At 32.5% G+C, this 15,976-nt stretch overlaps 1 protein-coding gene across 1 annotated transcript in view; it reads left to right on the top strand.

Moving 5' to 3' along the window:
• LOC129806694 (uncharacterized) overlaps window positions 1-15,976 on the top strand; it is a 174,939-nt gene that overhangs the window by 140,191 nt on the left and 18,772 nt on the right. Inside the window, exons 15-17 of the mRNA XM_055855464.1 lie at window positions 4,823-4,963; window positions 5,204-5,342; window positions 15,537-15,746. Coding sequence (XP_055711439.1) covers window positions 4,823-4,963; window positions 5,204-5,342; window positions 15,537-15,746 — 490 coding nt within the window. The remainder of the gene's footprint in view (window positions 1-4,822; window positions 4,964-5,203; window positions 5,343-15,536; window positions 15,747-15,976) is intronic.

Here is a 15,976-nt window from a genome sequence, read left to right as displayed (position 1 = left end):
TCATCATTTGTACTAAAGTTATCTTAAATATTATGTGCATGAGAGAAAACTTAAATTTGTATCAGTCTTCAAGTAAATTCAATGTAAACTTTCTTGCAGAACTCCTAGGAAATGTTTTTTCTTTGACTTTTATCGGTTGTGTCTACATTCTGAATATCTCTAAAAGATGTTTTTCGTGCCAAAATCGATAGTTATAGCTACTGAATAAAATTCATTGTGGTCAAATTCATTGTAATACTGGCAGAATCTACTCAAATAATTGAAAATATAGATGATCGACTTCTTTTTCCAAAAGTATAAGACAGTGTTTAGAGGAAAGAAAAACCATTTCAAAGAAAAACAGTCTTTTATTAGTTTCTTTATAGTTCTTTTTTTGTTTTGTGAGGCAATTTTACAGATGTTGATCTCTTTCCATCTCATTTCTCGACATTCTGCTTCAAACCATACCTTCACCCTAAAAAAAATCTGCGCAAAAGTTGTGCAATATATGAACATTTTCGCTATACATATTTTCATATTCCTGGTGTAAGATATCAAAGGTTAAATTTCAAGCATGGTTATATGAAAGTTGTTCAACTTTTGTTCGAATTTACATTAAATTGTGTTTTATTGGAAAATCAATACAAAAGTCATACTAAAATACCTAAAATATTGCACGAAATGTGGATTTTTTTTAAAGTAGAAAGCCAGAAAGTTTTTAAAGTCGAAGCTCAAGAAAGCTCAAAGTTGGTGGTATTTTGTCCGTGGTTGGAGATTACTGTTCAGAGAATATTAGATGCTTTCATACTCCCCGACTTATAAATATTTAAAGCAGATGCGTATGTGAGAATAGTAGTACCATCAGCTATTGAGTGGAATAGAGAGTGGTAGCGAGATACTGGGAGAAGATTTCAAACCAAATTAGATTTTTTTCAATTTTTAAACCCGCTTTTTGATTAAAACGATATTATGGCATGAAAATGAGATATTGGTTATAAGGAAATTTGATTATGCACAGTTCAGTTTAGTTTATTCATAAAAATGTATTTCTGTTACGAAATGACCAATTAAAACTATGGATTACTATAGGGTAGGATGGGGTAATTCGGAATCATGTGAATCTGGGAATTTTGAGATTTTCTCACAGTTTCAAATGGTCAAAGAGAAAAAGAAAACCACGAAGAAGTACAAGACTTGACATTCGAGAGTATTTCTTCACTGTTTTTTTTTCCTTTTGCCATCTAAAACTGTTAGGAAAGTTCCAAATCAGACATGTTTCCAAATTATCATTTCTTACCCTACATGCTTTCAACAAAATTTGACCACACTAACAATTATGATTTTTATCTGATGACTTATAATATGATCCTTACGCTTTTGTCATGTATTTGCAATAATTCCTTTTTAAGTATTTGAAATCAACCATCAAAATTGATTTTTATTCTCACTTATGATGCTTTTACAAAGCTCTCGTTCAGTAATAACCTTCCCGATTTGAGAGCTCTCTCCGGTTGAGGTTTTTCCTTTACCGATTCGAAGGTGTATCAGAGAGAACTTACCTAAAACTCGTTGGAAGTTCGAACTTTTAAACGGACGAGTTACACAAAAGTGAGAAAGTTCATAAAAAGGACATTTATTTTATTGAAATTGCAATTCAAATGTTCTGATATCCTGAAATTCCACAAAACTATACAAAAATTCACGTTTTGCCGCAAACGTTTACACAATTTCGTTGACATTTTTGACAATAGAGGTGTCAAGAACATCGAAATTCGAAATGGCGGAACAATGAGCGCTAAAGCGGCGGGTATATGAACTTGCACTTTAGGCTTTCGGTAGATTTTCGAATAGGTTTGGCTTGGCTTTGGAGTGGCTTTGTCTCTTCAACATTTAAAAATAAAATATTGGATGAGATCATATATTCTGTCACTAGAAGAAGTTGAAAGTTTGGAGTGGTATATCTCAGCTCCTGATAAACATAATTGGATGAGTGAACTATTGTTGGAAAGCTTGGTTCATTAGCTTTTAGAATCTGGTATACTTAATCACCTATGGATAAACCATGGTCATCCAGAACCATTTATGTCGAAGAAAACACATTTTGCAACGTCTTTTTTGGCCATCTACTTCTGGGACCAGGAGTGACCCACTTTTCTCGCACATGGACTGTTTGTTGGAGGAACTCAAAAGGCACAATTTGTGGAAGAAACTTTTTTTTGGACATCTTACTTTTTTTTATTCGTCCACTTTTGCAAGAATTTTAACATTTTACACGCATAGAAAAAAATGACAGAAATCCTTCTATCTCATTTTCTGGACAAACTAATGAAGATATCGACTTGGAATGTTCTAAGTACTCCCCCATAAGTTGATCCAAGGAATCCAAATATCACATCAATTTCATCCCCACGTCTATCTTTCCCCTCCAGAAGGATCTCTTTTAGGATTTCTGTCATTTTTTTCTATGCGTGTAAAATGTTAAAATTCTTGCAAAAGTGGACGAATAAAAAAAAGTAAGATGTCCAAAAAAAAGTTTCTTCCACAAATTGTGCCTTTTGAGTTCCTCCAACAAACAGTCCATGTGCGAGAAAAGTGGGTCACTCCTGGTCCCAGAAGTAGATGGCCAAAAAAGACGTTGCAAAATGTGTTTTCTTCGACATAAATGGTTCTGGATGACCATGGTTTATCCATAGGTGATTAAGTATACCAGATTCTAAAAGCTAATGAACCAAGCTTTCCAGCAATAGTTCACTCATCCAATTATGTTTATCAGGAGCTGAGATATACCACTCCAAACTTTCAACTTCTTCTAGTGACAGAATATATGATCTCATCTAATATTTATAACTATGTAATTTATTTGATATCATTATTGATAGGAATTATTTAATTTAAATTAAATTTCTTTATTGAGTATTAGTGGCTACTACCACGCTATGTACAGTGGGTGTCAAAAGTTTGTTACGGCTTGTATTTTCAGGAAACCAAGTGGAAAAAAAGATAGAAAAAAATACTTTTTAAAATTTTTCTTTTTGCAAATTAGTTGCCTGTCATCCGTAGATCTTATATATGTATTTTATAAATTATTATAAATCTTATTTCATATGAAAAATAATTGTTTGCCAAATGTTGATTATTTTTTTTGCGTCAAAAGTTTGTTACGTCATTTGGAAAAGTACCTCAAAAAGATGAAATGCGTGCGACTAACATCTTTTAATCCAGTTATATTTTAAAGTTATGTCATTTAATAAGAAAATAGTACATTCGCACTTTTTTAAAATTTTCAATGGTCAATATATGCATATAAACAAAATGATAAATGATAAGAAATAAAATGTTTTTTGTTAATTTAAAATTTAGGCCAAAATAGCAAGTTACAAAAACTTAAAAGAAGAGAAATTGTTCAGAAACACTCCCGGAATGAATCTGCGTCATAAATTTTCGGTATGGATGGAAAATCTCTACAGGATGCACATAAAATCGCCAAAACTCATTGTGATAAAATATAAGTACATGTGGAAAATGCTACTGGCCAGACCCAGGGTTTGACTCAGAAGGTTTATAACTGCATTGTAAGTATCTCTGATAGTGACCCCATGATATCTGTTCCAAAAATTCAAAGTCAGTTGGTTACCGAAGGCATACAGGTCGCTACTGTTACAAAAGTCAATATGAAATTCCAAAAGATCGTGAGAATGTTTGACTGGTCCTTAAAATTGCACGGGTAGGCAAGACTAATGTGGTTAAAATGTTGCAAATTAACATTTTAACGTGTTTTAAGTAGAAATACAACTTTTTAGTCATATTGGACTTGCTTACCCATGAAATCCCGTAAGTCAGTCAACCATTCTCAACATTTTTTTCAATATCATCTTGATTTTTGTAATAGTAGCGACCTGTATGCCTTCGGTAACCAACTGACTCTGAATTTATGGAACAGATATCATGGGGTCACTATCAGAGATACTTATAATACAGTTATAAACCATCTGAATCAAACCCTGGGTCTGGCCAGTAGCGTTTTCCACATATACTTATATTTTATCAACAGAAATTTTGACGATTTTATGTACATCCTGTAGGGATTTTCCATCCATACCGAAAATTTATGACGCAGATTCATTCCGGGAGTGTTTCTGAACAATTTCTCTTCTTTTAAATTTTTGTAACTTGCTATTTTGGCCTAAATTTTAAATTAACAAAAAAACATTTTATTTCTTATTATTTATCATTTTGTTTATATGCATATATTGACCATTAAAAATTTTAAAAATGTGTGAATGTACTATTTTCTTATCAAATGACATAACTTTAAAATATAACTGGATTAATAGAAGTTAGTCGCACGCATTTCATCTTTTTGAGGTACTTTTCCAAATGACGTAACAAACTTTTGACGCAAAAAAAATAATCAACATTTGGCAAACAATTATTTTTCATATGAAATAAGATTTATAATAATTTATAAAATACATATATAAGATCTACGGATGACAGGCAACTAATTTGCAAAAAGAAAAATTTTAAAAAGTATTTTTTTCTATCTTTTTTTCCACTTGGTTTCCTGAAAATACAAGCCGTAACAAACTTTTGACACCCACTGTAGATGCATGAAAGTTTGTGACCGCAAAATTTACGGAATTCTTGTTCGTAGTCGTTGCTTTATTAAAAAAAATAATATCTTCAGAAATTTAAGATTACATAATCAATTTATTTCAGAAGATTTAAGACATTATTACTTGTCATGTTCAAATTCTGATGATGGACGATAAAATTGATATCGTTTCAGTCAAGGCATCGACATTGATTACATTCCAGCATCTCGGATTATTTCTTCATGACTATTTCTGACCAATCGATCAACATCACCACAAGATGCGTCCAACAACCAACAAACAATACCCATGGGCTTCGATATGGCACGTGTAGAAATGATTCTACAGCATAATCATTCTCCGACACCTGAATGGGTTCCCGTGTGTGGGTAATTGAGTGTTCCACATTTATAGTGAAATTCATTGAATAATTCCTTTTCCCATGTCTTGCATCCACCCTTTTTCATTTTACTGTCAGCAGAAACCCTCCGTCTGTAATCAATTTTGAATTTCTAATCACGTCTCCAGTCTAGTTTCAATAGTAATTTATTCATTGTGTGAATCAATGCGAATGAAAAGTCAATGATTTATGACTTTTCTGCAAAATGTTCCCTTCTCTTTCCATTCAGCTACGATTCATCGACGAATAACCAGGAAACCTGGAATACTGATATGTGCCTCACTGAGAATCTTCTAGAGAACATCACGCGGTGCATTTGTCCCATTTCCGGGACGTATGTCGTCCTGCTAGCCAGGCAGAATTACAATGTAAGTTGTGTTGTTTTAACATCAACTTTTGCTACAGCCTCATGTTTTATTTATTAACACGTATTCATGTTTCTGAAAAAAAACCCTATATATACAACAATATTGCAATATCTCGAAGTCATATATTTTTTGATTCTTTTCTTTTAAAAATTATCTTCTGTGTAAGGAAGGCGGAAAAAATGTCATAAAATATTGATGCATGGGAAAAAGAGGATTGGGAGCCTCGGAGAAAATTTGAGATAGAAAAGCTTCGAGTTACCCTGAATGTATGATTTCTAGCTCTAGGGATAAAAGACACTCCCATCCATTCAAAGTTATTGCAATTGCGAAATAGGATTTACTTCTATGTTATGAAATGTGCCAATTCACGTTGGGAAAGGTCCAATTCAGTGAATTTGTTAAGAAGACAACAAAATGTATGAAGTGCAACTCGTGATATTATTTTGAAAAGCAATGGCTGTATATGGTCACTTCGACACGTTGGCTACCATATTACATGATCAATAAAACTATTACAAACCCATACGTCACTGCAGAGATATTGAGAAAAATAATGTGCTTCATTCTCAATATTTCTTCCTAAAATGTCCTATTTCTACAATATACGTTTAAGAATCTTCTGAACTATCTACCAATTTTGACCGTATTATCCATCCTTAAAATCTGGTGAAACCAATGTACCACAATTTATTAAAGGAAATCCCCCATACACTGAGAAAAAACGGGGTGCGATTAATCGGTGTAAAATTAACAACCTTTTTAAGGGTAAAATTAACATGAAGAAGGGTAATTTTAACCCCTAATACACCTAAAAAACATAATATTTACACCGATTTCGGATCAATACTGCAGGGTAAAATAAATATTTCCGGAATGTTATTTTAACTTTTTCGGATTTCCGTCAGTGTACCTTCACTGAGTGAGAGAAATCCGAAAAAGTCAAAATAACATTCCGGAAATGTTAATTTTACCCTGCAGTATTGATCCGAAATCGGTGTAAATATTACCCTTTTTAGGTGTATTAGGGGTTAAGGTGTAAAATTAACATTAAAAAATGTTGATATATTTTTACACCCGAATAGTGTTAAAGTTATGATGAAAAAAAGTTTGTCGTAGCCTCTTTTTTTCTCGGTGTTTATTTTTTTAATTTTTACTCTGACCATTGTCTTTGGATCCAAAAACAATGATCTCTCCTAATACTGATTCACTTTTGGAGAGAAAACGAATAATCAAAAAACCACTGAATTGGAATCTTAAAATATTAGTATTTTCTGCGGCAAATTATAGTTAAAAATACTATTCGAATTTGTATTAGAAACTCCTTAAGGAAACCAGGGTAGAATTAGCTATGGATAGAATTATTATAGAATCATTATTATAGAATGAGACTGGAGGTTCAGTCCTGTTCCCGAAAGTCTCAAAAATCTGTAAAACAATTTTGTTGATTTTTCAAAAGCAAAAGGAATTAGACAAAAATTAAGCCATATGGCCAAACCTCAGGTCTGAAGCCCGTATTACCTTAGAATTGGCGCAAAAGATTAAGAAAAAACTTTTGGATTGAATGAAATGAATAAAAACTTACTATCTTTAGAATTAAATTCTCTTCTAGTTGAACCTAAATCGTTTTTGATTTTTTTTAACAGCATGTTGTATACGAAATTATGCCACAAAATATGTACTCTTTAAGAAACCATTAAGAAGGGGTAGCAAAGAGTCCCAGGCTTTGTGAAGTGTTCAAACTCGTGACTTTTAGTCACTTACCGGTTCTCAATCGATTTGAACCGATTAATAAATCACTCAAAAAATACCACAAAATAGTGTTATAAGAGTAATAAAATTGATTTTCGGACAAAAATGACTTATCGATTCATAATTGGTTCACAACCATTTTGGACCGATTTAGAAGTCACTTAAAACATCGCCCAAAATATTATACACAGGAGTAACATATTTAAATTTTGGATAAAAATTAGTTATCGGTTGTGAACCGGTGCAGTGTCAGTTTATAACAAATTGGACATCTTTCTGGATTGTCAAGAATTCTAAAATCTTTTTGACGAGCCCAAACATGATATCATTCAATTAAGCAATACTCCCTCTGGAGCCTTTTCAACCTTAAACTTTAAAGAACCGTAATTAGAAATGATTCAACGGTATTTTCGTATAAGAACGAAATGTCCGCCTGAGTAATCTATGAAATATATCCAAAAATAAAAATAAATCGCAAAACTTATGAAGGGATCCCTCGAAGGTCCCAAGCCTATATCCCTAACCTTTGTGATCAAGACGTAGTAACGGCCGGATGGATAGGCGGACAGACGCACAGTCGGACAACTCTCAGAAATGCTCTGAAACGCGAAGATATGTTGAGAAAAGTGATCCTCAGGAAAGGAGGGTAGAAATTTTGAAAGGTGGAAAAAATCAAGGAACTATATAGGGTCGCAGGAACATCTGTTCGACAGGGAACCCCTATTCACACTTTTGCCAAAATGTTGAAAATTATTTAATGTATCTAGTAAAATTTAAGTAATATAAAGTTTTTTCTGTAATATACCTTATACTATAAACAGAGATGTTAAAATTTCATATCCTAAATAGTACAGAGTAGGGTGTCAATAGGTGCTGACACGAGTTTTTAAAGTGTCAATAGACGTTCCTTTCACCCTAATACAGCTGTCTTACTAAGTTTCGTTCAGTAAAATTCTATCCACCGATATTCTTCGGGAGTATTCTACCATTTTCCTAAAAAAAAATTACAATACACTTTAAAATATCTTTAAACATGCCAAAAATTTCATTGAAGCTCCAAATTGCGACAAACAAAACAGCATATTTATGGTCTTATAATTCAGACTCCCCCCTTAAAGACGAAATGCCTTCCACTGACCATCAAAAGTTAACAGTAAATACAACGCCGATATGCAAAACAATATGACGTCTAACCTAAAACTTCAGAAAATAAAACAGAGGTAGATTCGGTGTTTTTTTAAACCTTCATAGGCATTTGAGATACATATAGAGTTAACTGGAGCACCACCAAACAAGGGGTAGCATCAAACACTAATTTTTATTTATAAACTACTTGACCTGGACAAGCATCCCTATTATGCCTATAAATTTATTTAAATCTTTTCCTGAAGTCGAATATCTGATTAAAAAATCACAGTGTTTGGTGCTACCCCGTGTTTGGCAGTGCCCCAGTTTCCCCTATATACAGGTGATTACAATTAATACTTAAGAGAAAATTATTAATTCACTTTATTAATTCACTATTATTAATTAATTTGAGTATATAATTATTAAGAAAGTTATTAAACAATTAAATTTCTCAAATTATACGCAATGAAAAATATTATTTGCTGTCTAATTTTACTCCTGTCTCCTCTACATGTAAATAAGTCAATTGGCTTTTAAAATCCTTGTTTTACACTACCAGCAAATTCTTTTTCGTCAATTTTCTCATAATTCAATATTCACATTTGTAATGTAGATCTTCCAACTATCTCTGAATGAAGTACTTACTACTTTTCAATGACAAAACAACTTGTAGAAAAATCTAATAAATATTTCACTCTTTTAGACTTTGTCGATACAAAATAAAAATAACATATTAAAGAGATTTTCAACAATCTTTCAAATTGTATTATTTTATTTTCCACAAACTTCTTGTTTGTGTGTTTTCGATTAGAAAATATACCTTGTTTTCTAATAGTTTCTGTCAGCTCTTTTATTTTATTTTGCAAATATACTTTTCGCAGATAAACGAAAGGATTTCTTGATACATCACTATTATGTTACTCCGTCTATTGTTTGACAACTCTGAACGTGATTGAAAGTCATAATAGCTCATAAAAACTTTGACATTTATTATTCACTTTTCAAAATCCGACGTTCTGATTCCGTCAATAAACTTGTTTTTGGATCAACTTGGTTTTGAACACTATTTTTGCTTCTTGCAGTTTATGTTTAAAATTAAAAGCAGCAATCTAAATCTAAATTTCTTTAAGAGATAAAAAGTCTGTTTATTTAAAGCATCTTTTAAATTATTTCTTTAAGGAAAATTCAAATTCCATACTGCGACGCTATGCCCCTAAAATTGTTTATGCTTTAATTTAAAAAAAAATGGTTCCATGGAAAGTTTTGTTCCGTGTAACTTAACTATTTGATTTAAAAAATAAATGAAATAAGAAAAAAGAAAAAAAATAGTTATCGCTACGTAAGTAAGTAATTGGTGATTATAAATGATTAAAGCTTGTCCAAGATACAAAGACCCTTGCCTTGACCTTTTAATTAAACCCAAAACTTGTCGCAAATGATTAATAAATATGCTCTTTGAACCTGTTTATCCTTTAAGACTTGAAAAAATATGAGAAGGAATGATTCAAAGCTGTTTGGTTTGTGGACACTATCTTAAGCTATGTCTACAACATTTACACTAATTTCAACATTTCTCACTACTCTATTCAGAATTTGCAAGCACTTTAAGTTTTCTAACATTAAGGATTTTACTTCCAATATGTTGATTTAGGTTTATCACTGGCTTTTAATCGTAACACACTCCAATAAATATATTGATTACATATTAGGGTATATATTTAATTAGTATATTCTAAGGCAATTTCATGTTTAGTTCAGGCTATTATTTATTGTCTATTAGCTAGGGTATCTCGTCAGAAATACAATCGAAAACAATGTTTCAAGGAGGGGAATCACTTATTGAACGCTTGAGGGTGGAAATCAGCAACAATGCCTTAAGAAGAATAAATAAGCAGAAACTTGATATACTACAATGAGCAACCTAATTTCTTAGAATGCCTAAGAGTTGTGATAATAAGCAATTAAGGCCCTTTTATCATAAAATAAGTGATACATTTGGTTTGGTGGTGGTTATGTTGCCAAGGATAGTGGAAGTGGATGAAAGTTTTAAGGGAATAAATCAAATAAAAAGGTTTGTTTAGACTTTCAGCCTTAATTTGTCTTGTTTCGAAACTCAACAACAAAAAAGACACATTTTCTCTCTTGATCGAAGTTATACCAGGAAAAGTAGTACAGGCTAATAATAAAATCCATCCACGTCACAACAAATCAAAGTTGTATATCGCTGCAAAGTTCTACCATTGCAGAGTTATAGGTATATAGAGCTTTGTATAAAATTAAACTAAGCTATTTGCCTTTACTCTGGAATTTACTTAAGTGATAGTTTTTCTTGCATCAACACAATGTGCTCATCAATATTATTGAGTAGCATGGGAAAGGAGGTTGGAAGCAAGGTCCCAGACTTTATCTGGAAATGGCAGTCTTTAATTTACCACTGAAATTCCATCGTGGTCTGGTATGTCGAAGGCAAACCCTCAATATATGGGGGTGTTTTTTGCCATCAGCATCTCTCATGAGCAAGAGTGTCATCAACTGTGATTTTTCCCCCTTGAGAATGCTCGATCCTAGAAATGACGAAAGGAAAATGTGTCTAGGGCAAAAAGTTTTTTAGTTGTAATTTTTTGGCAAACACTGCTATTGTAATATTCCAATCTATCTTTGCGAATCAGATAGATACTGAAAAAATTACACTATAATTATTTATTCTGTCCGTGCGGCCGTTATCTGGTAGGGGTGATGTGATTGAAGATAACGACTTAGGTGTCTTCAGAGGACATCTCTTTAAGCCGACTCAAAGATGATTAACCTCTTCTCCTTTCTCTCCAAGATCATTTTTCGGATTCGCTTTAAAAGCCAAAGGATAAAAATCTTCTAATTATTTCATTTTTTTTTCTAGTTATTAATCAGTAATCGATTTCTGATCTAATCCTAAATTCAATTGCGTTACTAAATTGTAAAGTTATGTATTGCCTTCTAATCAATCATGATCTAAAACATACAAAAGAAAATAAAAAATAATATGCCAGACAGTTGCAATTGACGAGCAATATTCCTGCTCCCTCTGAGCTTCAACTATTAAAAATCGATAATGGAATTATCATAATTCGATAATTAATATTTAACCCAATTATAATTGTATTTTATTGAATTTTAAACAAATGTGAAATAATTTATGGATATTTTTAATTCAATTGAGAACCAATAAATATAGACAGGCAAATTGGAGAAAAACTTTGCATAAACCCGAAATCGTGAGCACAATTTAAATCAATTTCATTTTCTTTTACACGCTGAATTCAAAGAGATAGCAGTTATATTATCCATATTTTTTCAACTTGTGACATGGTTAGAGGCCAAACGGTAAGAGATACTGATTTCCAATCTTCGACGATCCCTCTCCCATAAGTCAACGTTGCCTAGGACAGTCTTTTTCCTTATTCCCCTACCCTCTTCTTCCTATCCAAAACCATGTTTTCTGTTTTATTTCGAAAAAGGTTCCTAGATTTTTTTTCATTTCCGAATATGATATGTTTTAGAGGTAGCCTAAGTGAATATTTCGCCCTTAGACACCTATGTTCGAAAAACATTTCAATATCGAATTTTCGGAGCTCAATATTAACAACTTTGGAGGGCCAATTTGCTTAAATTTGGATTTTTTGAAGGATTTTGAAATTTCCAACCCATTAGACTTTAATCGGTAATGAATCGGTGAAGTGATCGCAAATGATATATCTCTCTCGAATTTATTTTTTTTGTCCGTCAGCTTGTTACTCATGCTAAAATATTCTAAAATGTACTTTACTCATGCAATATTTTAATTCTTAATGTCTTTTTTTCAATTTATGAATAAAATAAATTCGTAGTAAACCGGTATGCACCCAAAAGCCGTACGAAATGATTATATGTACATGGAGAACCCTTTGTCGTGAGTTCGAGCACTCCCCAAAGCTGGGACTCTTTGCCATCTCTTTTGGCGAAAGAAGTAATTAAATCACAAGTTGTATTGTGTATATTTTTGTATATGGATATTTTGTCAATATACGAAGATACTGTTAAATAATTCCAATTAACGGTTTTTCAAGGTAAAGGGTTAAAAAGGCTTTAGGGAGGCTATTTGTTAACTGAATGATGTAATATTTGTGCTCGATGGAAAGGTCTTGAAATTTCTGCCAATACCGAACTGGTTTCAATTGGTTTTGAATGGACAATTGACCGATTATTAACTGATAGGGGAAGAGTGCCAAATTTCGGCCAGCTTCTAATTTCGGCCACTTTGAGTGTAATTTCGGCCATGCAAATAAATTAATTAAAATTATGTATGTTATCTTCGAATAGTCAATGAATTCATTTTGCTTTCAAATATTTATTCATTTTAGGATGTATTAACACAAAGACCGTTAAATTTTAAGTATAATTTGAATTTAAATTGCGTTGTAAAAACTAAGTGTGGAAAGAGTCTTACAAAATTGATTAGTTTTCATTAAAGATTGTTTCTGTTTATGTTAATAGTGAATCAATCTTTAAATTTCGGGTAAAATTTCCCAGCTGGAGCCTGTATTTCGCGTAAAAAAGTATATACTTTGTGAGCGTCTCTGCGGTGAGGTAGTGTTGGATATTCCGGCAACATCTTTTGCTTTCCTAAATTTCTTATTAATTTTATGTTTTCATTTTCAATTTCTGAATTCTACAATGGCCAGAGAAAAAAACTATCGCTTCTATGAAAAAGATGATGTGGAAAAGGCATTGGAAGAGTTCAGGAAGTGCAAATTGCTACGGAAAGCTGCGCATAAATTTGAGATGCTACTCTTCAGGTGTTTAGGACAAATTACACGGAAGATCTCAGGGCTTGTGGGTCATATAAACGTATTAAATTAAATATTAAACTCGTTCCGTTTGACGTTTTGAAATTTTCTATCTATTCCGTGGCCGAAATTTCACACAAAGTGGCCGAAATACTACCCAAAGCAATGTTCATATTTTTATTAATTTTTCAATATTATAGGAAGTGATTTAAAGAAAACAAAAATGATAAACTAGTCTTGAAGGTTCCACACAACCCTCCCGAAAAGGAAGCAACAAAAAATATCAATACAGTAGAGTTCCTCAAATTTGAACATTTGGGGGGTATAGATGACATTTCTTACTCCTCAAATTTGAACAATATTTTCAAAAACGTAACGGAATTCATGTGAAATGCACTTTCCCAAATTTAAGAAAGAAAATTTCAGAGAATATATCAATGTAATTTATTGTGAAATAAATGGAATTTGCTGTAGAAATTAATATAATACGATAATATTGAGGAAACACCAGAGAAAAATAGTTCTAATTCAGACTCCACGTAAAACTTCCTTCACATAACCTCAAATTTTACATTTTGAACTCAACCGTCGTTCAAATTTGAGGAGTTCAAATTTGAGGAACTCGACTGTATTTATTAAAAATATTGCATTTCAAACTGAGGACTTCGGTGCTTACATGCAACTATGCCGAAATTTGGCACACTTACCCTAAGTATTTTTTTTAAGAAAATCAATTTTATTACTTAAGAAAATTAATTTTATTTCGAAGGCCGAGATACTTAGCCTCGCTCCTAGCTTTGGGGGCTTCGGTCAGGCAGCAGGGACTCCTGGTTCTGAGAGCTTACTCGAGCCAGCTTTCGCGTACAGTAGACTCTCGCTCAATCGGCTCTTTTTCAATCGGGTAAAAATTTTTTTTGACAATTTTCACGTTTAATTATGAAGCTAATTTGCTCAAATTCGCTGTAGTTCTTCCTATTTTATCGTTATTCTTTATAATTGAGCGCTTTTTGTGGAATTTACAAATGCTTTGACGCTTGACGCCCAAATCTATCGATAAAACGGATGACATTTTGCCCCAAATGCCCAATTGAGAGAGAGTCTACTGTACTCTTTTTGTCAAGCGGCTTGCAATCTACAACTCCCTTCCACCACGCGCTAGGACGTCGCAGGCCGGCAATTCTGGTGCCTTTCAGTCGGTGTAGAGTTTCTTTGTTTCTCTTTTTTCTCTCTCTTCTCTACTTAAATTTTTCTAACTTAATCTTGTTCTCATTTTTTGTTTTTCTAATATTCTATTTTTTTCCTACCTAATCAGACATGTAAGAGGGACGGATCCTAATTACGTTTGATTTAAAAAACAAAATAAATTCAAATTCAAATTACTTCTAAGTAACTACAACTCCCAATTGCCGGCGCAATTGTTATTACCGGCGATCTTTTGAATGATTTATGAATCAATTGAAGTCGATTTAGTACCGGTAAACGGTAAATGACGCGAAAGTACTTTTGAGATCTAAGTCCGTTCGAGTACTCCGCAAAGCCTGAGACGATTTGCTACCCTTTTTTAAACGGTATGAAACTCTTCATGTTATTTATTATAAGTTTAATACTTACATATTTATTACACGTAAGTATACGGGCTTCATCAGACGGTTTAGCAATATAGCTCAACTTGTGTGATTTCTTATCATTAAAGATCTTTTAGAAAATTTAAGCTTAGGATTTCATTGATATTTTAGTCACTAATAAATTATTTGCTCGTAAGATCAGCAAGTGATTTATTAGTGTCTAAAATATCAATAAAACTGATTTCTGTTTAAAATTTTAAGGCCTTTAGAAACAGGACTATCATTCTAATCTTTAGGCAGCATTAGGGTAAACTAGAGACTCGAAGAGAATAGATATCTAATGACATATGTCACACTAACTCACGTACATAACTCAATTTGTATTCAATCCATCTGTTATAAGTCCGAAAATTTCGTTTGCTAATTTTGTTTTTCTTACACTCTGAGAGAAATCCGAAAAAGTTAAAATAACATTCCGGAAATGTTAATTTTACCCTGCAGTATTGATCCAAAATAGGTGTAAATATTACCCTTTTTAGGTGTATTGGGGGTTAAGGTTAACCTTTTTCATGTTAATTTTACCCTTAAAAAGGTGTAAAATTATCATTAAAAATGTTGATATATTTTTACACCTAAAAAGTTAAAGTTATGAGGAAAAAAGTTAATCGCACCCTCTTTTTTCCTCAGTGTAGTACCATTATAAATATGTTAGATCTACTTGAGAACTTATCAAAGCCGTATTAAATTTAAAAATCTATCAAGTGTATCAATCAATATTAAAGACTTGACTCAGAATTCGTTCGCTTTGGCTTTCAAAACTGATGTCCATTATGAGAATCAGAGCTCCCTAAAGCTACAACTACCTTATCACTAACTTTTCTGAGGAATGTGAACAGTAGTTATAAATTGTATAAATATCTTCAGCACACGGATTTCATTTTCTCTTGTAGACTTCCGCTGTTCAAACAACAACTCGACCAATGTTTGTCATCCTCTGCTGCGGCTGTTGTTTCATTCAATCATGTACAGCATTCGCAGTTCTGCTTCCGGTGCTGTACCATCGTAAATGTAGTGTAACTTTTTTGAAGATGCAATTTTGTACAACAACATCGACTGTTATGGCAATTTTTACACTGGGATTGGTGAAGCTTCTGCCAAAAGTAAGTCAAGATATAAGCTGATTAATAGTGGATTCATTTATTTCATCATCATCGTGTTCATCGTCCTTTTCCACAAGAATGCACAAAATACATTTTGGGTGGTGGGAATTGCTTGAGAATTTTCAAAACTCAATGAATGTTAGTGGAAAAGCTGCATGAAAAGGAATTGAAAGAAAAATTGAATCATTTTGGTTGTCAATGTTGAACAACTGAATAATTCTCCAACATTG

The sequence above is a fragment of the Phlebotomus papatasi genome, chromosome 3 (assembly GCF_024763615.1).
Source record: "Phlebotomus papatasi isolate M1 chromosome 3, Ppap_2.1, whole genome shotgun sequence".
Lineage (NCBI taxonomy): Eukaryota > Metazoa > Arthropoda > Insecta > Diptera > Psychodidae > Phlebotomus > Phlebotomus papatasi.
Note: the sequence above shows the minus strand (reverse complement) of the source record. Positions and strands in the feature narration are given on the sequence as shown.